Genomic DNA, 22,946 nt, shown 5'->3' on the forward strand with positions numbered 1-22,946 from the left:
TGCTTCAGCACTGCAGTGACTGCATGGGCTGCATTTCCGCATCTGAACTTTTTATTGCAACATGGAACCAGTTTAAAAATGCCCCGGCCAATCACAGCGCCCTAGGGTGAGCGAGGCATATGTCATCTTGTGGTTTCCTATAGTGTGAGAAAAACATGTTTCAAGGATTCCCTTCGGCTCATTGATACTGAATTATGATTTGTATTCAATTATGTATTCACTCAGTGGTGTGAAATAGCCTGTGGAGACATTTGCTGCTAGCAGCAAAGACTCAGGAAAACCAAAAAGGTGTATTATTGACCAAACCAAAAGTAAAATTATTTACATTGTGTCCATTAATCCAAATGCAGGCAAAAAGGGATCTTGCCACATCCTGGCTAGCAGAATCCAACACAAATTTAGCACTGGTTGTATGACGGCAAGTCCTCACTGAAGTTTTTTTCCTTCAAGAGATTCAACCCACCGGTCAATGCTGCATCAGCTGCATCTAAAGGAAGTAAGGGCACAAAACTGGAGTAATGCTGAAATAACTGGCACTGACAATGTGAGATGGACACATTTTAATGTTAGGTGGGCTACATTTGAGAAAACCTGCAATAAAAGAATACAGTGCAACACACCAGGACTATAATATGGGCAGTTTTAACATTAGGCCTACTTTTAATATGGAAGCACAGTTAATTCAGCTGTCTGCAGATGATATCAAAACATAACGTTACTTCCAAAAGTTCCAATATCTTGCCGCTGGCTGTGTGCTGGGCAGAACATATACTGTCCAGGTCGAGTCATTGCTGGCACACGGTGGGTCCCATTGGCTATGCTAAGGGACTGCTTCGTCAATAGTCACCAGAGAAGCTGATAGGTGAACTCATGTATTTTCTGAGAATCTATACAAACCAGGCATATTAACATTACTTTGTAGACAATAATTTTGGAGTGCATGGAATGGCAAAACAGCTGACAATGATAACTCCTCTGGAAATGGTAAACAATGGAATTTTTTTTGTGCATATCCCAGGTTTATGAGATGATGAATGCTGACGGTTTGTAAATTGTATGTGCGATCCTTTTCATGTGATTAGCATAAGGAAATAGCCATTAACTAATACAGATAAGATATAGATTTGTGTTGAAACTGCTGTTTATGATCGAAAAGTAGCCCTATTTCACATAAAAGTGCCATCACAGTGTATCTATTATTTTATTTTTATTTTTTTACTCAAAAATCACCAGAATGCAGGAAACAAGGTCATTGAAAATTGTTCTGGAGGAGGAACCCCACCTCCCCCTTGTTTATTCACAAATATTCACCATTTCTCAGGTCCCAAGAATCAACCACCCAGTAATGTTCCCATCAAAAAATATCATTGTATTTTTTATTAATAAATGATCACATGTATTGAACATTGGTGCCTTTTTTTTGGCTAAAACGTTAATGATATTACTGCTGTTTTTTAAAAGGAATAAGGCATCACATCTTAAACGGCGGCAGTGCAGTATAATGGCTATAATGGTCTTGTAACCTAAAGGTCACAGGTTAGATTCCCCAGTAGGACATTGCCGTTGTACCCTTGAGCAAGGTACTTAACCTCCATTGTTCCAGTATATATCCAGCTGTATAATTGTATACAGTGTAAAGGCTCGGACCTACTTTCTGCATTCCGTGTCTGCGCACAGCGGCGGACTTGTACCGGTCGCGCGGACGCGCACGTGGTTCCATTCAGGGTCTGCCTTTCAGCTTTCTCCTGGCCTTCACATATCTGTCTCGCAGATATTTCCACTTTTGACGGCAGGCATTTTCATCACTCCCAAGCATTTACGCGATTTCTCACCAGAAGTTCAACGCCATTTGGCTGTCTTTGTATTCTTTCAAAGACGATTTATATAAATGTGGGTAACGGCGGATCTCCTCGAAACAACTCTCTTCAAAACAGGCATCCATTTTGTTATCTGGAGCATGTGCAGTTGGCGCGCTTGCTATGCGTACAGTCACAAATTCTGGGCTGCACGCGGACGTCCGCATAGGGGTCGCTCGGACCCTCTGGACATGGGCGGATGACGACATTTACATCACGCGGGCCAAAGCGGACCCTCACGGACACGTGGATGCGGAAAGTATGAAGCTAGCTTAAGTCGCTCTGGATAAGAGCGTCTGTTAAATGCCTGTAATGTAATGTAAAGGGGTTGCAGGCACTCCGCGTCACATCTTGCTTACAATCCCCTTTAGCTGTGACTGTATTCACAACATAGCATGGCCTCTCCTCTCTGATTGCTTAAATATATTTACATATGTTTATGCACACACACACACTCAGACGATAAGCTCCCATGTTTATAATTGTATAATGGTGAAAGTATATGAATGCTGCTCTATTTGAATTATATAATTGAAAAAGCGTGTTAGACTCATGGTTCTACCCCAGCTGTGAATGCCTGGGCTGCATTACCCAGTCTGAACTCATTGCAACATGAAACCAGCATCAAAAGGCACCTGCCAATAGAGAAGCGTATGTACTCACATAGTTTTGTGTGGGATGCCCCCTCCTCCGCGGCATACTTACATTACATTACAGGCATTTTCCAGACGTTCTAATCCAGAGCGACTCACACAACTTTTTACATAGCATCCATTTATACAGGATATATACACCCACCGGCCACTTCATTAGGTGACAGGAGTGGCACCCGGTGTGGTCTTCTGCTGCTGTAGCCCATCTACTTCAAGGTTTGACGTGGTGTACGTTCAGAGATGCTCTTCTGCATACCTCGGTTGTAACAAGTGGTTATTTGAGTTACTGGTGCCTTTCTATCAGCTCAAACCAGTCTGGCCATTATCCTCTGACCTCTGACATCAACAAGGCATTCTGCCCAGAAAACTGCTGCTCACTGGATATTTTCTCTTTTTTGGACCATTCTCTGTAAACCCTAGAGATGGTTGTGCATGAAAATCCCAGTAGATCAGAAGTTTCTGAAATACTCAAACCAGCCCGTCTGGCACCAACAACCATGCCACATTCAAAGTCACTTAAATCACCTTTCTTCCCCATTCTGATGCTTGGTTTGAACTTCAGCAGATCGTCTTGACCGTGGATACATGCCTAAATGCATTGAGTTTCAGCCATGTGATTGGCTGATTAGATGTTTGCGTTAACGTGTGCAGTTTGCAGTTGAACAGGTGTACCTAATGAAGTGGCTGGTGAGCGCATACTGAAGCAGTACAGGTGAAGTACCTTTCTCAAGGGTACAACGACAGTGTCCTACCTGGAAATTCTGTAGCACTTTGGCAACTTAGATATTGCAAAATATACTAACATAATGCAAATAATCAATTTGAGAGTGTGTTGAGAAATCATAGCCTCCACAACACTGATCTACACTGAAAGGATTATCTGAGAGCCAGTTTTTCGATTGCATGCGTTAGCCCACAGCATTCCCGCATCCCCTGATACTGGAGGTTGCTGTCAAGAGAACAGCCCTCCAGAAACATACCGTGCAAGACTCAGCAAGCCATCTCTTTTATTGTGTGCATATTATCGTCAAAAGAGAAATGAGGCAATGACAGATTTAGAGCTTTAAAAAATGACAACTGAAAAGTGACATGATGCAGTCCAGCCAGTTCCATGCACGCAAAGCAGGTGAAGAAAGGTTCTCTTTGTTCCATTCTGTAAATGCGTTTGCAAACTGCTAGTAGCAAAAAGGGGTATACGTTGGGATAACTAATTTATTGAAGGATTAACACCACTAAAGACATACCCATAACACTGTTATTAATTTGTATAAGTTTATCTAAGAAAATAATGAAGGAACACTCACAGGTACAGAGGTCTTTGTCTCTGTCTTGGTTTCCATGCTATTTTCCTGTTCTACAATTATGTACCAAGCTGAATACCAAGTGGATTGTTATAAACACTAAAGTATGAAGCACTCCAAACATATTTAACAAGTTTATTGTGCATTTGCTGTGAATATAATTCCAATGAGTCAATAAATAAAGTCAAATAAATCGGAATATAGTTCTGACATAAGTACATGAGGTTTTACGCATGGGCCACCAAAACTGGGTGTTGTCAGAGAAAAACTCTGTGAAGGTAGCAGCTGTCCTATGCCTCATTCACGGTCTTGCGTAATCTCAAACCTATCCTCTGGTGATCCCTTTTTTATGACAACCCATCCATTATAGGAGAATATGGAGCTGTTAGCTTGTCGCCTGAAGGCTGATTATTATCAAGCCAATGCTTCTGTGCTCTCCCTCCAGCTCTCTGTCCTCATTAAAACCTGAATAACCGTGGAGAACAAAGCAACACCTGCAGCTCTTTCCAATGCCTATTCTTTCTTCCACACATCCTATTCATCTGCTGGAGCGGTGGAACTGCCTTATTCATTTCTAAGTCTTGTGAATTCTCTCCCATTATTTTTCATCTTTTTATTTCCTCATTTGAATTTCATGTTGTTTACAGTACAAAGAACATGAAACCATTATGATTCTGCAACACTATATTTCCAAAACTATGTGGACACCCCTTATAATTCCTGGTTTCAACAATTACAGCCACACCCATTGCTAATAGGTGCATAACATCAAGCATACATCCAAGCAATCTCCATTGACAAACATTAGCAGTAGAATGAGTCATACTGAAGAGCTCATTGACTTCCAACGTGACACTGTCATAGGATGCCACCTTTCCAACAAGTCATTTTGCCAAATTTCTGCCCTGCTAGCTTCCCCAGTCAACTGTAAGTGCTGTTATTGTGAGGTGTGTGTATAGTGTGTGTATTTATATATGTATTAATGTATAGGAGCGACAACAGCTCAGCTGCGAAGCGATAGGCCTCTGTCCTTGGTTGCAACACTCACTACAGTGAAATCTACCCCATAAAACATGTATTGGATGAATTGGAATGGTGACTGCGAGCCAGACCTTATTGTCCAATACTAGTGCCCAACCTCACTACTGGTCTTGTGGCTGAGTGGAAGTGAATCCCTACAGCCATGTTCCAGAATCTACTGGAAAGCCTTCCCAGAAGAGTGGAGGCTGTTATGGGATGACCAACTTCATATAAATGCCCATGGTTTTGAAATGCGATGTATCAACACATACATATGGGTGTGATGCTCAGGTGTCCACATACTTTTGAAAATGCAGTGTATACTGTTCCCTGGACCCCATTCCCTCAGCTCTTCTTTAGACCACCTCATACACCACACTCCTGTTTATCTCTCACATGATCGGTTCTTCACTGTCCACAGTCAGTGCCTGTAGCCTTCAACGAGGCCTGAGTCAGACTTTTGCTCAGGAAACAGACTCTGAACCCTTCTGCTGTCCATAATTATGGGCTGGTCTCCCTGCTCCTCTTTCTCTCCAAAACTTCTCATGTAGGGTCACACCAAGATTCTAAGATGAGACACTCCCATTCATTAGTGCAGTTGGTTGGGTGATGTACACTTTTTCTTAGATATTATTTGTAATGTTCAGTTGTGCGTTCTTTATTTTAGGTATCTCCTTTTAAAAAAAAAAAAAATGTTTCACAGTACTTGTTTGTGTACTGGCTCCTTACATTGGTATCTTTCGTCCTTTATATTTAACATCAAAAAATTGCATTTTGTAAAAATAAATGCAGTTTTTTGCCAATGCCAGTTACCAACAGAGGCCTTGACATACTGTTTAAGAAGCAAGCAAGTCACAACTTGTGTGGATGCACTTTCAATATAAGCGTTTTATTACCTGTCATAGGCTGTCCCCTATGGCTGAAATCTTGAAGTCTTGAGGCAGCCAAACAAAACACCTAATCAGTTGAGACTTCAGATGACATGCCAACAATGTTTCAACCCTTTTTTATCGTTACAGTAAAACCGATTCATGTCTGAAGGTCACAGTGCATTTAGCAGTAACATGCATGTGAATTATGTGGAGACAGCCAATGACACTGTTGCATAATGGTTAGGCTTATAATTCAGAGATTCCTGGTTTGATTTCCAAATGTGAAACTTTTTTTGCTCCAGAAAGTGGGCAGTTAATGACCATACATAATTGCTGAGGCATGTAATGTTTGAGACTGATAGCCTTCTTAGTGGAGGAAATGAATGCTACAGATGTTTGTCTTACAGCAATGCATTTAATGGGTGTGGCTTTGAATTTCTTTGAATGAATTTTGAATGCACTGCCCAACGGCAGACCCTTTTGTAGTTTTTAAATTTTTTTATTTAACCTTTATTTACCCAGGGTAGGTTCGCTGAGCACGGATGCTCTTTTGCAGCAACGCCCTGCTTCACACTCATACACATTCACACCTGGGAGCCGCCCAGTACAACCACAATCCTATGTTGTTGGCCACTGAGCAGCTCCATTGGAGGGAGAGAACATTTTCATTTAGCCAGTTAAATCAGGGGATGATTAGGTGGCAAGTTTTTGTGAGAGCCAGATCTGGGTTTTTAGCCAGGACACCGGGGAACCCCCTATTCTTTGCGTTAAGTGTCATGGGATGTTCGATGACCACAGTGAGTCAGGACCATGGTTTAACGTCTCATCCAAAAGACGGCATCTCCTACAGCACAGTGCCCCTGTCACTGCACTGGGGCATTGGGGTTTATTTGACCAGAGGGAAGATTGCCCCCTGCTGGCCCACCAACACCACTTCCAGCAGCAACTCAGTGTTCCCTGGTGGTCTCCCATCCAAGTACTAACCAAGCCCACACTTGCTCTTGCTTAGCTTCAGCCAGTCAGCAGCAGCAGAGTGCGTGGTGGTATGCCTGCTGGCACACCCTTGTGGTAGGGTGTGTTTTAGTGAATCCCTCCCCTATCTGATGTACTCCTCCCATTCCTCCCTCTTCTCCCCTCCCTCCAACCAGCTCTATAAAAATCTTAAGCCGGGGCTTTCACCCCAGTCATTTCTCTCCACAGCCAGAGGTAGAGCAGTCAGACGCCATCCAAGCAGCTGTCACCATGTCTTACGGCCAGAGCATGATGATGTCAGGTGGGTCCCAGAGGAGCTCCTTCGGAGGAGGAGGTGGAGGCAGTATGTACGGCAGGAGTGCCGGCAGTATGTACGGCGGCTCCGGCGGCAGTGGCGTGCGCATCTCCAGCGCCTCCAACACCTTCTCTGCCGGCGGCGGCGGCGGCGGCGGTGGCGGTTTTAGCTTCGGTGGCGGTTCAGGGGGCGGATTCAACCTGGCCGATGCTGGAGAGATGCAGATCTCGACCAACGAGAAGGCCACCATGCAGAACCTGAACGACCGTCTGGCCACCTACCTGGAGAAAGTGCGCTCCCTCGAGAAGGCCAACGCTGAACTGGAGCTGAAGATCCGCCAGTTCCTGGAGAGCAAGACCTCTCCGTCTGCACGTGACTACAGCGCATACGAGGCCACCATCAGGGATCTGCAGGGAAAGGTAAATCAACTTTCCAATTTAGCTTTCCTTAACCTATGTAAAAAGAGAACTTTAAGTGCTAAAACATAGAGGTTCGACAACTGTACCTTTCACCATGTAACCAGTTGATTTGTTCCAGGTTCCATAAATTGCTGTTCACATGTCCAAGTTACTGTTTATTCCCACAAGGTGTGGCTGTGATGATTTACACACTAATCCAGTTTTGGAAGTCATCTTATACATATTTCATGATTAATAGTGGATCACTCATGTCATTCAAGATTATCATTTCCTCTGTCCACATTGGCATGAGGTCTTAATAAGATGTTTTTCCACAGTAAAAGCAAATTCTCTGTTTTCAGAGCTTTGATGCGCATGACATGCAGGACAAGCCCGACTGCGTCCCTTATCATATAACCCATCTACACATGCCAGATCAAATATTAACTAGTTGTAATCAGTGCTCTGAACAATTTCATGTTGGCTTTCTAGTACATGAATGCCCATGAGGAAGGTCAATGGGCCCGATCCCTGCTTGAGATTCATGCGCCTAACTCAAATTTCCATGGCAGTTGAACGCTTGTGTCCCTGTATTTATATAGGTTTAGCTGACTTGAGTGGGAAAATGATAGATTCTTGCCTGGGGTGGAGTCTATATGAAAATAGGGTGTGTCATTCAATACCAAGTTATATGAATCCTGGGTTGAGTCCTGCCCGGTTTTGTCTATGCATCCTTTGGTTGCATGAAAAAAAGGTGGAATTACAGCTCGATGTTTGTTTTCTTAGTGAATATTAATGGTTTCACATGGAATACTGACAAAATTGATTCAGCTATTGTCATTTTGTAGCAACTCCGTATTTACATGTCATCATGTTTGGTATTGCTAATGAATTATAAATACTATATAATTCGATAATTAGCATTTTATTAAATCACCTTGTTCCCGATGCATGCTGAGGCCCCATCACAACACCCCACCCCACCCCACCCCCATCCCCCCATCCCCCACCCCCCGCAACCCTGACCAACCAGGATAAGCGGGTATATATAATGGGCGGATAGATGGATGTATCCATGAACATAATAGCAGGGACGCAAAGTTTAAGCATAAGTAAACACTTCAATTTAATTTGCTCAATGAACAAATATGAGAAATGTTTGCAGTACCATTCTCTTAGTTCAAGTCACATGAACTATTTTACTAAGCAAACACTTTCAGACCTTGCAAATTAATTATGAGCCACATAACTTTGAGCTGGAAACTCAAGTGAAGGCGGCTTATTTTGTTTTAATTTCTGAGTCCGAAAGATCTAAATGAAAATGGGCTTGTAAGAAGAATATCTAAATGTTTGCCTGGGCCTCTGGTTTCTTACGAACAGCACTTTCATTTAGGGGTTTGGGTGGGTGAGACGCACAAAGAAAGCAACCTTAAATGAATAAACTGCTGACTGTTTTATAATTAAAGTCACACGTGCCTTGTAGCGCTGAGTAATGGGGTTTATATAATGGCAATAGAATGACTGCTCTGGGCGTATTCCATCTGTGGGTCAGGACTAGCTATGCAGAATCTCGTGGCTGCATATTTCATGTGAGAATGTGCACATATCAAGTTTGTGTAAGACCTGCACAGCAGGGATTGTGTGAAATGCACTTAAATTGCTCAAGTCAGGATCTGGCTCAATGTGAACTGGGAGCATGTCTGGAAGTAAGAACTGGGAGTGAGTCACTATATGGCCCATTTTTATAAACTAGATACACGAGACAAATCTGTCACAAACTGCGACATGCTTACGGTCCCCTCAGACCTCAGATAACCTCATGATAGTGGCTGTTGCTCAGGCATCGTCTGCTTTATCATCCATTCCTATTCTCTGCACCTCAATATCTGACACTGTGTTTTACACAAGAGGCCCTCAGGGGTGTTACAAAGCCAAAAATGGGGTCGGTGTGTACAGCTTAGGCCAGTCCCTGAAAGGTGTCAACTTGACCACAACAAAGGTTCGATTTTTGCAACAAAGTTGATTCATAATATTTACAACAGAATTGTGTCGCCTTCATATAAAGTTTAGTTCATGTGGAAACCTCACTGCAATCCTTTTTGCTGCAAGCCTAAATAAATAATTACAGAATCCTCACACATTTGTTATGAATAGCTAACTGAAGGGGTTTAGTGCCTGAACATTGCAACCTTTTTCAGATCCTGGATGCCACCCGTCTCAATGGCAGTATCTATCTCAGCGTTGACAACGCAAAGCTGGCTGCTGATGACTTCAGAGTCAAGTGAGTCTCAAAACAAAAGTAATGTGAAGGGAAATTTATTTATGTGGACTGTTATAGAGAGTTAAAAACAATTATCAAGCAGAATGCATTAAAACACAGAAAAATAAACCCTAGCCATAGTTTCAAAAGGCCTGTCTGTGTATTTAAAAAAGAAATGTTAACAATTCAGTCTAAAATAATTCATAACAACCCTTCTTTGCTGTAGATATGAGAACGAGCTGTCCATGCGGCAGTCAGTGGAGGCTGATATTGCAGGATTGAAGAGGGTCCTGGACGAGTTGACAATGGCAAGATCTGACCTGGAGATGCAGATTGAAGGTCTGAAGGAGGAGCTAGTCTTCCTCAAGAAGAATCATGAGGAGGTGGGCATGTCAGGCACTGTCCCTTCTTCTGCAACAGGGATCAGGATTTTACATCTTGGATGTCAAATAAGGAGCTTAAAAATGGGGGCTTATCTATGTTATAGTTAAGAAAAGAAGAGAATCTTCATTGACACATTGACTGAATTAGTCAATAGTCTTGTACCCTAGAACATAACATAATATCCTTGATTACCTTACCATCACATTGCTTGTAAGAAATACTTGTAAGAATACTACTCTGTTGAACACATAAGAGTCAGTGTGCTAACCATTGAATTTGGGTTCTTTTGCTCAGGAACTTCTGTCCATGAGACAACAGATGAGTGGCCAGGTCCATGTAGAAGTGGACGCAGCACCGCAAGAAGATCTGAACAAAGTCCTGGAAGGTCTCCGCGATCAGTACGAGGGTATGGCTGACAAGAGCAGGAAGGAATGGGAGAACTGGTTTCAAGCCAAGGTAATATGTCGGGGGGTAAAAACAAATCTGATTGTCATCTATATTCCAGTTCATATTGTGTTCCCTTTGTTCCAGCTGACAATTTTCGTCATTCATTTTGTTTTTCAATTTTTTGTCATTTTTCACAGGCAGAACCACTAAAGCAGGAAGTGCAGGCCAACATAGAGACTGTGCAGACGACCAAAACTGAACTCACGGAGCTCAAGCGCACACTGCAGGGGCTTGAAATAGAGCTGCAGTCTCAACTAAGCATGGTAGGCTAGGACATCATGAAGCCCTGCTAAAGCAACTTTGCCATTAACCAGTTGAGTCTCTTGGCTCTCCTCTAATATAAACCCTCTCACTTCCCCACTCGCCTACGTTTCTCTCTGCATCCAACAGAAATCGTCCCTGGAAGCCACATTAAGGGACACAGAGAATCGCTACTCCGTGCAGCTGAACAGCCTCCAGATACAGGTCACCAACATGGAGGAACAGCTGATGCAGCTCCGTGCCGACATGGAGCGTCAAAGTCAGGAGTACCAGGCGTTGCTGGACATCAAGACCCGTCTAGAGATGGAGATAGCAGAGTACAGAAGACTGCTGGATGGAGATTGGGATGGGTGAGTCTATTTGAACCAAGCATACTGTTTTGGGCAGCTGGGTAGCTCATTCAGTTAAGGCATCTCACTGTAGTACAGGGATAAGCCTCATGATATCAGTCTGAATTCAGACCAGGCCACTGTGGACTGTGGCCGGTAGCTCCATAGGGTGACATACAATTGGTGGTTGCATTGGCCAGGGTATGAGTGGGTTCAATCCTTTAGGGTCCAAGTTTCATTGCTACCTAGCAACCCCGCTAATCGATCGGGTGCCTATATACTGCACGTTAACACTGCATATGAAAGGTCTTCCTCCAACTCCACTCTATGCGAGTTTAGCTGTAGTCTGCAGCATGAAAAGAAGCAGCTAGTGACACCTCGTGTTTTGGAGGAGTCTGGTTGAACAGTTGTCTATACTTTGCAGTGGGGTTTAAACCTTAACACGGCTACAGCTGGAGGCCGTTGAGCAGTTCAGATTGGGGTGGGAATTGGACACGCTCAGGCCCAAGTTGGGCACCATACGTATTTTTTTTAAATACGGTTTTGCTGTAAAGAGAAAAGTCATTCTATTAGGTCATATAGTCTCCTCAATATACCATCACTTCTGAATCTGGTACAACATCAGGTTTTTGAACTAGAACAGGGGGGAATAGGGTGTGTCGGCCAAGTATAAAGTCAGATAATACTTTTAGAATTGGGTTTGGTCATAGAATTAAAATGATTATTTGTGATGACATTCATTTAAATTCAAGCTCCACACTGTGTCAAAGGGTGGGTAAATTGTTGTTTATTTTTACTTATTAATGATGATAGTTCATGATTATGACTTCACTAATAAAAAATACATTTATTTTCCACAGCGGCTCTGGCTCTGGCTCTGGCTCTGGCTCTGGCTCTGGCTCTGGCTTGGTCTCTGGCTCGGGCTCTGGCTCCGCCTCCTCCTCCTCCACCACCACCACACGTAAGGTGGTGACAATTGTGGAAGAGTTGGTGGATGGCAAGGTGGTTAGTTCCTCTCAAAGCGCTGTGTCCTCTGAATCCAAAACATAAATAACACTGAATGCGCCCGCCTCCAGAACACCCTCTGCACCTCATGAAAATGACTAGCTATAATCTGGCGGTTGCTGCAATAAAAATCTCAGAGATGTTGAAACTAAATCCTGAGTGAGTGTCATTCTGGTGCCATTTTTATTCAAGTTACCACCCACTTACTCTCCTTGTATATCTTTTTTTTTTTTTGTTGTACTGGCATTTATTAAACAAGACACAATCAGTAGTTCTCAAGAAACCAAGTGGTAAAAGCTCATTGAGTCCTCATAGTTCTCACCGGCAGTGGCTCCGTCTCTGCCAATGTTAAAAGTAGTTTTGAGGGGTCTGTTTTCTCAGCTGCATGTGGCTCAAATGGGCTGAACATTTCTATGCCTCATCTATGTAGCACACATGTTTTTCTCCCTGAAGTTTGCCAAAACTCAATTGGCTAGTTTCATAGTTACAAGTTGGCAAATAAATATACTGGAGCAATTAAGAAAATGTATACGCTTATAGCTGTAGACTTATGTATTTGGTTTAGTTAAAAAATATATACTGTATATGACCAAGAGTATCTGGACACCCTTGGTCTGGGGCTGTTTTTCGTGGTTTGGGCTAGGCCCCTTAGTTCCGATGAAGGCAAATCTTAATGCAGTGACATTCTAGACAATTCTGTGCTTCCAACTTTGCAGCAACAGTTTGGGGAAGGCCCTTTCCTGTTTCAGTATTTTTGGCCATATTAGTGGCAATATATTGTGAAGGAGAATACAGATGGGGGCTACAGTACTTCTTGCTGTATCTACAGTATACTTCCCTCCTAAAGGTATTTAGCTATATGAACACAGACAAAGCCTTCAAAGTAGAAAGATAAAAGCAACTTTTAGATGTTACAAAATCTGCTGGAAGGCCTTCCCAGAAGAGTGGAGGCTGTTACAGCAGCAAAGGAGGCCTGTTTGACATAATTAAATCTGTCATTTCTGTCTCTGCACACTATTTTACAATGCCAATATTTTAGCGACAATGATTCCTTATTTTGTAACACGTGGGGGATCCTCACCTTCTATGCATTTTAGAAATCCAGAAAACATGAATCACGGTGGTGTTGGTGTCCTTATCATGAAAGGGTTCCAGCGAACAAAATCCATAGTAGTTATGAGTATCAAAAAGTGCCAACTCTGAAAAACATTCTGTTGATGTTTCTCTGAGTTAGCACTTTTTGGAATTCATAACTACTATGGAGTTGTTGAAAACAATGGTTTTGCTATTGCATACACACCAACAGTAGTGTGCACATAAGAAATGTTACTATCTCTGGTTTATATATACTCTCTGTGACAAGGTGAGCCCACCTACAATGTTCTCTGACCAATACTGGGCAAGAAGTATAACCAACAGGACCTGCTGGGCTTAAGCAACTAGTTGAATTGGAGGGCAGAACTTCTTCCGAGCACACAGCCAGCCATTGGCAACCTATTACAGTGACAATTGAGAAACTGAAAAGCATTCTAGCCAATGACTTTACATTTCTAATGCTGGACAGGTTGTTAGCCTTGAATAAAAGGAGGCACATTTTTTCTCTTGTATAAACAAATCATAACTTTTTCAGTATGCATGCTTACACACAGGCAAAAATGTTATTGAACCTTTTGAAAAAGGGTTGTTGTTTTACAGCAAAAATATATTTTAAGTCTAACAGAAGACTCTGTGTTTGGAAGCCTTGGACAAAATCACTTATCTGAGCGAATATTTCAGAGGACAGTGAAAACAACTCCACAGCAGAGAGCATGTTCAGTGACAACTTGATTTTATTTTATATCGGTGAGCAACTCAATACATTCTCAAAAATGTTTTATTATTTTTCAGTACACTTAAAAAATAAGGAGTAGGCCTGATTTTCAGTAATAAGTGTGAAGTTGTGGCTTTGTTTGACATGTTTATGGGGGTGGGGTCTAACTTAAATCAATGGATTGCCCCTCTGTGGGTCTTGGAACATTCATTGTATGAACTGAGTCCCCTTCTGCAGACTAAAGAATGCAGATTGTTTATAGTTTCTACCTCATACTTTTTCCTCTGAATCTACTGGGTTGAACATGTGGTAGCAAAACCCTGGAAAAAGTTCCTAGGACAAATTGTATATTGTAAACAAAAGGTTCTAATTCTCTGTAAACAAAAGGTTCTAATTCTCTGTTTCACTTCAGATGAGTACATTTACCTTTGCAATCTCAGGAGAGTTTGCCGTTGCTGTGACATATTGACATGCTTTATTTAATAACTAAATGATATTTTGGAAATAAATTAGTCAAGGGACTGTGTTTTTAATCAATTGTCACCTTTGAGCAATATGACCACTGGGGTAAGCTTTATGGCAGATAAAATGGGCTACTGCCAATCCAACCAGCAAGTGTTGCTGTATGGAAATGTAGCATAAAAGGCTATTAGCTGCAATACTTGAGAGGGTATCTTTTGACTTCTTGTAATCTTTTTACAAGAACATTATTGACATTCATTGGTACTTGTTGACATGTTCAGCATCAATATCATCTAATATGTAAATTATTTATTGTTTTTCTGGGCATATGAATCCTGAGTATCAAAATACCAATCAAAATGTTAGTCAAGCCTCTCCATCAAAGCTGTAGTATTATTCTTAATTTACTGAGAGAGCCATTTTGTTGATCTTAGTTGCTGCTCACACACACAACTTCATGTGCATTCACACCACAGCCCCATAGGAAGGGGGCCCTTTGAATGATGTTGAGAGGTGATGTCCAGTTAGTAGAGTGGTTTTAGATATGACATACATCTTGGATTTTTTTGTTCTTGCCAGTGAGAAGAATGTGAAAAATAGAAAATTTCAACCATTATCTGAAGCACATTTTGATTGCAGATGGAATATTAGTATATGAGCACAAATATTGATGTTTTTTGCCTTCAAAAATGGCATGCCATCATAATAATATAATAATAATAAACTTTATTTGTATAGCACTTTTCATACATGAAATGCAGCCAAAGTGCTTCACGTTGTAGCAGATCGATGCATAGATCGATGCATAAATGCATAGACAGAGGCATTTAAGGTACATGAAAAGAGAATGCATAAAACATTTGAAATAAAAGATCAATTAAGATGGTAAAAGTGCATAGACAAAAAAAAAATCATCACATTCTAAAGGGGGAAATGTTTAGAAAATCATACCTGGTCCAGCCATGAGGGGCAGACTGTTACCGCAGCTCTCGAGACTCAACCTTAGATCTCAACGTGGGGATAGTTTAAAACGTAAAATGCACTTTTATTTTGAAACCCGTTTAAAAAATTGTACTGGAAGTTCCAGTCTTATTGTGGCGAGCTTCCGTAGATTCAGTCAACACTGTTGAAGAAAATGATATGCCTTTTGGTTCACACAGCGTTAACGCGTGTAGGGTTCATTCGCCGCCGAGAAATACATTACATGAAGCAAAACTGATTTGAATTAACTGAGTAATCATCAAAGGGGTAAGTTTTTAATTCCATAGTCTTGATGTTTTCAATTCAGTTAGTTTTGTTTTTGCCAGCAAGCTTCAAATCGTGTTGATTTCCATTATATTTGCACAAGATACGTTTGCTAATTTGGAAATAGCTGCTAAAACGCACGTGATCGTATAATTCATTTTGTAGTTTAAAAACTTAGCATTGGACCAATGGTACTTCACAAAGATATCCTTGAATTTAATAACACAGTAACGTGGCAATGGCGCCTACCGGTAGGATCCTTACAGTTGCTCGAAAAATCAATCCCTCGGACGTGTGGAATCCTATGAATGTTGTTAATTGGATTGAAATATCTGTATTGTTCTTGGGTATATTGTGCAATACAACTGGTAGTCAGTTACGTTTGAACGAAGTAGCCACATTCTGTGCTTCCCGGCCATTGCTTTTAAAAGAAACAATGCCATGGAATTGTTATTTGGTGAAAACACTGGTTAACATGTATATTAAGCAGTGGGCTATGGTAAAACAAGCAGAGATTGGGGTTAATAAATACCAATTTAGCATGTTCGCATTGTTAAATGATAGACCAGCTGTCCGATCCCACATTGTTTGAATTGCCATAACTCTTGCCGCCAAATGGAAAAATAGGAAGTGACGCCATTTAGTTATAAACCAGCTAACTGCACCTGCCATGGTGGTGCCGAATTGCAGTCTTGTACACCATTTCCGTCTTGTGTTTCCCGGTATTGTTCTGCAGTTTGGCCTGCTGTCTTGGAAAAAAATTAGCCCCATTTCAATATAGGAAAACCTCTGGAATCGCGTAAAAAATTTTTTTTGATGCTGGTCATTTTGTCTGTAAATTGAACTTTTTGTTTACATGGCAAGTTTGCCAAGGCAAACCATTTCAAGCAATAGAACACTGAATGTGCATATTGTCCTATACATAGCAGTCTGTTTTGCTTCATTTTGTGGTGCATAAACCTTTAATAATTCTCCAATACGTTATGCCATTCATCTTCTTGAGTCACATTGTATAAGTCAGACCCATGGGGTTTGTTAGTGGAAAAGTTATTTATTTATTTTGGGTGTCTTTCATATTGATGGTGTCAACTGAATAGAATTAAAGGATGACTCCAAAACCCAAGACAGGTACAAGAATGGATGAGGGAAATTGTCCAGGGCCAGCCATGTCTTCAGGCCTCTGTACAAGGTCTTGTTATTTGCTGATTTCCTCTATTTTATGTAGCAGGAGTTCATTTTCTCACAGAAAAACAAAGCTGGAACAAACGCAAATGCAGTCCTGCAGATGCCTGACTGACCACAGGGGGGCGTATTATGAGGTGGGGAAAACTTCCTTTCCCCCTGAGTGATTCCAAGTCTCAGTTACATTTTAAAAAATGCAGTTTTTAACTTCAGCTGCCAGTTCGTGTGCTCCATTTAGGATTTTTTGTAGCTGAGTGGAAGAATGCCCTTTCTGAAGTACATCACCACAAGATCAAGATCAAGATCACTCACTGAGCAGCACAGGGTCAGGCAGAAAGAAGAGGAACTCAGTGGACTGGAGTTTGTCCACATGGCAGAGACAGAGACAGGGTGTGCTGCACCAGGACTCAACACACTGGAGACAGAGTGTGTTACAGCACACAGCGGGGTCAGTGATGTACACCACACACATGCACCACTGATTAAAACAGAAACTCATCTGGGCTCCACTCATGCTGGGCATCTTAAGATGGAGAACCTTGCCAGTACAGAGCTGGGATATGTAACCCATCTGCATCCTGACCAAATCAAAGCAGAGACTGCCGATGGAGGATACCTTAAGGCAGAACACATCAGTGATTTGCAGGATTTTAATTGTGTGAAAATTGAATTCGATAGGATTAAGTGTGAATCCAGTGAAAGTTTAGTGAGTAATCTCATAAATACTGTGATGAATGGAGCTGGTGTTGATCACAAAGACCAGGCTGAATCAGGGCAATGTGCAGGAGAGCCAAATCCACACTGTAAAAAAGAAGAAATTCATCATTTGCAAACCCCATGTAGGGACTTAAATCATCACTGTGACAAAAACAATGAAAATAATCAAACCAGAATTGTACAGAAAGATACTAACGGTGGAAAAAAACATATACATTGTCAGAAAGTGGAACCCAAGTTAATTAATTCCTTTATAAACAGAATTCCACGAAAAAAAGGTGAAATTCATACATGTAAAAATGCATGCAAGAAGCATATTAATTTAAATATACACCTGAGACATAATATAGGTGACAAGCCGTACAAGTGTACACAGTGTGAGAAGTGTTTTCTTACAAATTCAGATTTTATTAAACACCGGAGAGTTCATACAGGTGAAAAGCCCTTCAGATGTTCTCAGTGTGGGAAGTGCTTTTCCAAAATATACAATCTAAACATCCATCTGAGAATTCATACGGGTGAAAGGCCCTATAAATGTATTCAGTGTGAGAAGAGTTTTTATATAAAATCTGATTTAAATGTTCACTTGAGAACTCATTCAGGTGAAAAGCCATACACATGTATTCAGTGTGGGAAGTGTTTTTCTCGAAGTTCTCATTTGTGTAGCCACCTGAGAATTCATACAGGTGAAAAACCCTACAAATGTTCTCAGTGCGAGAAGTCCTATTCCACAATATATAATTTAAAAATCCATCTGAGAATTCACACAGGTGAAAAGCCCTACAAGTGTACGCAGTGCGAGAAGTGTTTTAGAACAAAATCGGTATTAATTAAACACCTGAGAATTCATACAGGAGAAAAACCATACAAGTGTACACAGTGTGGGAAGTGTTTTTCTAGAAATTCAGTTTTATTTCAACACCAGAGAATCCATACAGGTGAAAAGCCGTACACATGTGTTCAGTGTGGGAAGTGTTTTTTTCAGCGTTACCATTTATGTAGGCACCTGAGAATTCATGCAAGGGAAAAGCTGTAGAAGTGTACAGTGTGAGATGTGTTTTTCTACAAATTTGGCTTCTATTAACACATCAGATAATTCATACAGGTGAAAAGCTCTGCAAATATATTCACTGAGGAAAGTGCTTTTCCTTGTGTGTAATTTCATTAGCCCCTGAGAATTGATCTAGTTGAGCTTTCATCCAATTGTTCACATGTACACTTATTCATGTGTGTTCTAAACCTTTCTCTTAATGTTATGAACCATTATCATTTTCAGCCACACACACACACACACACACACAATCACCAGCAGTAAAATTTTAACAATCTTTCCTACTCGCTAGATAGACTTCTTCCACAGAGGCTTTTCATCAAAGCCACCACTGTTAGGTAACAACTCCAATTAAAAAATTTAAAAAATTTTCAATTAAAAAAATGTATTGTGCTCATTTTCTAGCGAATTTTCAGGTTGAAGTTTGCACGTATAATGTATTCTTTTTTTTCATCTGCAGTGTTGTAGTGAATGTTTCCTGTTTCCTGTATAGTAGCGCTGTGTAGTTCCCCTGTGGTATTCCTTGCTGATTGTACTTTGGACAAGAAATTGGAAAAGTGACAAACTGGGATCCTATTTTATTTTTTAAATGTGTCATTTTCCTTAGAGTCATTAAGGTGATATTTTTTGATGATAAAGTTGACACCAGTGTGATTTGTGCAAACAATGTGAAAACTGTTTGGATATGCTGTCAAAAGAAACATGGTAATGTGTATTGCAAAGTTGTTTCCTGAAAATGAACTTGACATTATTGACTTTCCGTTCTTTTACTGCAAATGCAGAGGCTGTAATGTGTATGCCAGCTAAAGCTCACCATTAGACTTCAGATAGTGTAAAATTATTTCATATACAACACTGAAAAATAATGAGTGAAACAAACATCCTCAACTGCTTTATCTAACAAAACATACTATGTGCTCATGCAAGGTCTTTATTCCATGTAAATGTTTCTTTTCTCTTTTACTGCCCTGTTTGTAAATGCAGTTTCATTAACGTTGCACATAACTCATAATACTAATTGTGCAAGAAATTGACTCGAGTGTGAGCTGTTGTAATTATTTTAAACATTTTCAATTTGTCTGAATGTAAAGTTTTTTTATCTTTAAAGAACTTAATATGCATCTCAATTAAAATTTGAATTTGTAACAAATATGTAAATGATGGTGTCCATGTGGTAGCTAAAGCAAATGGGCCAAATGTGAAACAAATACTGGTGAAAGTAGGGGTGTAAACCTCATGGTACAATTTTGGTAAAGCGGTCGAGTCATGCAAATGACACCGGAAACAGATTGCCACAGGTTTTGAAGGTCCATTGTTTTTGTCATTACAGAGGAAAAGAGGATACATTTTTTGAGTATTGGGAACTGGGGTGTCCCCCAGTGCTCAAAAAATCTATCCTCCTCTCCTCCACTACCACCCTCCAGAGAGATGTTGCTCAATAGTGCCAGTGCGGTTGGCACCAGTATGTTTCAGCCACCCGTTTCAATGTAAGTCAGCGGTAACAATACAGTCAAAATACGTAAGTCAATTTTTTTCCACAAGAAACTGTAGTTGCAATAGGTGTTTTTTCTTTGTCTAATGTCTCCACGTGCCAATTTGGGCCAAAAGTATTTTGCGGACGAATCAGGGACAGTTTGCGTCACTGTGCTGAGTCAATCTCAAACACACTGTGGACGACCGGACTTTCTGTTCTTAAAGTGCATTCCTAGCTCCAGATTGTACACCATGACGGCGCCCACGAACTGCGCTTATCGGGCCTATTTAGCCCATGGAGAGTCGATGGGTGACGTCACATTGACTACATATTTTTCTACGATTTGGACGCACCCAAAACAATGATTTATACACGCCCAAAGTACCTATCAACGCCTAATCTTAGGACCTCACTCCACACCAATAGGTTACATTACATTATTACATTATTAGGTGGCGGTAATAAACCAAAAGCTTGCTGCAACCGCCAGTAAACACTAATGCTGAAGCCACACTATACGCGGCGACTGCCGCCTGTCGCCGCGTCCCCACAATCGGCTGTTTGTGGGCGTGTCACCAATATTTGGAAAACGCTGCTCTTTAGTTTCACCTGTTAATTTAGATAAACACACCGGAAGTTTACATACGCGTTTACAGTGGCTGAAAAAACTCCCACCAAATTGGAGAAAACCCCGACAATAGATATACGTTTTGCCATGCTTTAAATAAAAAGTAATGAATTTACCTCCGAAAGTAAATATATGTACAATATTGATGCATTTATAATATTTTAAGGATGAGAATGAAAGTGTTCGGATTATTAACTCTTGAATTTTAACAGTATTTTACAGGTAGATATGGTATACAGTTTACTAGCTGGCCGCTATCAGAAACGCTGTGCAGCCAGTTAAGAGTGCCTTAATTTTGCCTACAGTAATATATTATCAGTTATACTATTTGGCATCTAACCTCCTTAGCTAGGTAGTCAAATTTCCTATTATGAAACAAATTGTTCTGATCCTGGATTCTGACTAGTCAATACAGCATTCCAGCTGTGTTATAATCAATGAATATAATAACAGCTATGGCACGACCCACCCACTCACCTTATTGTGAGAATGGACCATTGACAGTAGCTAATGTTACTGGCTCGACAAGTTTTAATATTAGGTGGGCTACATTTGAGAGAAGCTGCTATTAAAATAAATAAATAAATAAAATACAGTGCAACACACCAGGATTATAATATGCAAAGTTTTAATATTAGGCCTACTTTTTCATTAAGGCTAAATCCCTTCACCTGTTTTCCTCCAGAAGTCTGCACACCTTGAGCAGCAGTATGATGCAGGCAGGAGTCTGTCTGAGATGGGACACTGAGACAACACTACCAGAGCTCACTGAGCAGCACAGGACCAGACAGAAAGAAGAGGAACTCAGTGGATTGGAGTCTGTCCACATGGCAGAGTCAGAGACAGGATGTGCTGCACCAGGACTCAACACACTGGAGCCAGAGTGTGTTACAGCACACACTGGGGTCAGTGATGTACACCACACACACACATCACTGATTAAAACAGAAACTGATCTGGGCTCCACCCACACTGGGGATCTTATTAAGACAGAAAGTTTCGGCAGTACAGAGCTGGGATGTGTAACCTATTTGCATCCAGATCAAATCGGAACAGTGACCAATGATGGAAGTTACCCTCAACCAAAGCACATCAATGATTTGCAGGATTTAAATAAAAAAAATAAAATCTGAATCTAGTGATAGTTTAGTGAGTGATCTCATGAATACTATGATGAGTGGAGCTGGTGTTGATCACAAAGGCCAGACTGAACAATGGCAATGTGCAGATCCAAATCCAAACTTTCAGTCATTGCTGTGATGTACATAATGAAAAGAATAAAATCAGAATTGTCCAGAAAAGAAAAAACAGTACCATCAAATGTGCACATTGTCAGAGAGTGAAAGTGGTAGTAGAACCCATGCCAATTAATTCAAAATTCCTAGAAAAAAAGGTGAAATTCATACAGATAAAAGTTTGCACAAGAAGTGTTTTAGTATTAAATCAGCTTTGAATAAACACTTTAGAAATCATGCAGATGATGAGCCGTACAAGTGTACACAGTGTAAAAAGCATTTTAGAACACATTCAGTTTTAATTATACACCAGAGAATTCATACTGGTGAAAAGCCATACAAGTGTACTTGTTGTGAAAAGTGCTTTTCCAGATTATGTCATTTAAATCGCCACCAGAGAATTCATACAGATGAAAAGCCCTATAAATGTACTCAGTGTGGGAAGTGTTTTAATGCAAGATCTTATTTAGTTATACACCAGAGAATTCATTCAGGTGAAAGGCCAAGTGTATTCAGTGTGGGAAGTGCTTTTCCACAAAAAATCAGTTAAATGTACATCAGAGAATTCATACAAGTGAAAAGCCCTACAATTGTATTCAGTGTGGGAAGTGTTTTTCTCAAAGATCTCATTTTTGTAGCCACCTGAAAATTCATGCAGGTGAAAAGCCTTCCATATGCATTTAGTTTTTAATTTAAAAAAAAATCTTTTAAAAATAACTATTTAAATGACTGCCGGAAAGTTTGTACAGGTGAGAGATTCTTGTGAGAAGTATTTTATGAAAGCCTACTTTGTGATCTGGGCTATTTTGTGTAGGAAGTGTTTCTGGAGTTCATCCAATGTAAAATAACACCAGACAATTCTTACAAATGAAAAGGCATTGACATGTACTCAGTGGATGGTTTATCAGTTTTGCATCGTTTAAATCTGTTATATTTTTGCCAAAAATGTTTTACCTTGAAAGGCTGTATAATTTTACCCCATTGGACAAATTGTAAATGTGAGAAGTCATGAGCTCAATGGTTCTTTATGTTCATTTCAACACCAGAAAATTCCATCAGAAACTAGTTGTGAGTAACCCATGTGTAAAG

The 22,946-nt window shown here is 40.7% G+C and overlaps 2 protein-coding genes across 3 annotated transcripts; both read left to right on the top strand.

Annotated features, from left to right (window-relative positions):
• The first annotated feature begins 6,898 nt into the window (after nt 1–6,898).
• On the top strand, nt 6,899–12,206 carry LOC118219994 (keratin, type I cytoskeletal 13-like). The gene is made up of 7 exons (XM_035403579.1): nt 6,899–7,388; nt 9,566–9,648; nt 9,854–10,010; nt 10,306–10,467; nt 10,596–10,721; nt 10,849–11,069; nt 11,909–12,206. Exons 1-7 carry the CDS (start codon nt 6,945–6,947, stop codon nt 12,096–12,098), a joined length of 1,383 nt encoding a protein of 460 aa, XP_035259470.1. The 5' UTR covers nt 6,899–6,944; the 3' UTR covers nt 12,099–12,206.
• Nucleotides 12,207–15,398: 3,192 nt separating this feature from the next.
• On the top strand, nt 15,399–19,670 carry LOC118219990 (zinc finger protein 2 homolog). 2 transcript variants are annotated; one of them, XM_035403575.1, is made up of 3 exons: nt 15,399–15,573; nt 16,796–16,889; nt 16,991–19,670. In XM_035403575.1, the coding sequence occupies exon 3, from the start codon at nt 17,015–17,017 to the stop codon at nt 18,503–18,505; it is 1,491 nt and encodes a 496-aa protein (XP_035259466.1). In that variant the 5' UTR covers nt 15,399–15,573; nt 16,796–16,889; nt 16,991–17,014; the 3' UTR covers nt 18,506–19,670. The 2 variants fall into 2 exon arrangements, with proteins under 2 accessions (XP_035259466.1, XP_035259467.1); XM_035403576.1 differs by having other exon boundaries at nt 16,799–16,889.
• Nucleotides 19,671–22,946: the final 3,276 nt, after the last annotated feature.

The sequence above is a fragment of the Anguilla anguilla genome, chromosome 2 (genome assembly GCF_013347855.1).
Source record: "Anguilla anguilla isolate fAngAng1 chromosome 2, fAngAng1.pri, whole genome shotgun sequence".
Taxonomy (NCBI): Eukaryota; Metazoa; Chordata; class Actinopteri; order Anguilliformes; family Anguillidae; genus Anguilla; species Anguilla anguilla.

Bases quoted from the DNA above. Each gene is read 5' to 3' on its own strand.
- LOC118219994 (XM_035403579.1), top strand. From the start codon at position 6,945: ATGTCTTACGGCCAGAGCATGATGATGTCAGGTGGGTCCCAGAGGAGC. The intron at 9,649-9,853 runs GTGAGTCTCAAA...TCTTTGCTGTAG, and splicing joins GCTGATGACTTCAGAGTCAA to ATATGAGAACGAGCTGTCCA. The intron at 11,070-11,908 runs GTGAGTCTATTT...TATTTTCCACAG, and splicing joins CTGGATGGAGATTGGGATGG to CGGCTCTGGCTCTGGCTCTG.
- LOC118219990 (XM_035403575.1), top strand. From the start codon at position 17,015: ATGCCCTTTCTGAAGTACATCACCACAAGATCAAGATCAAGATCACTC.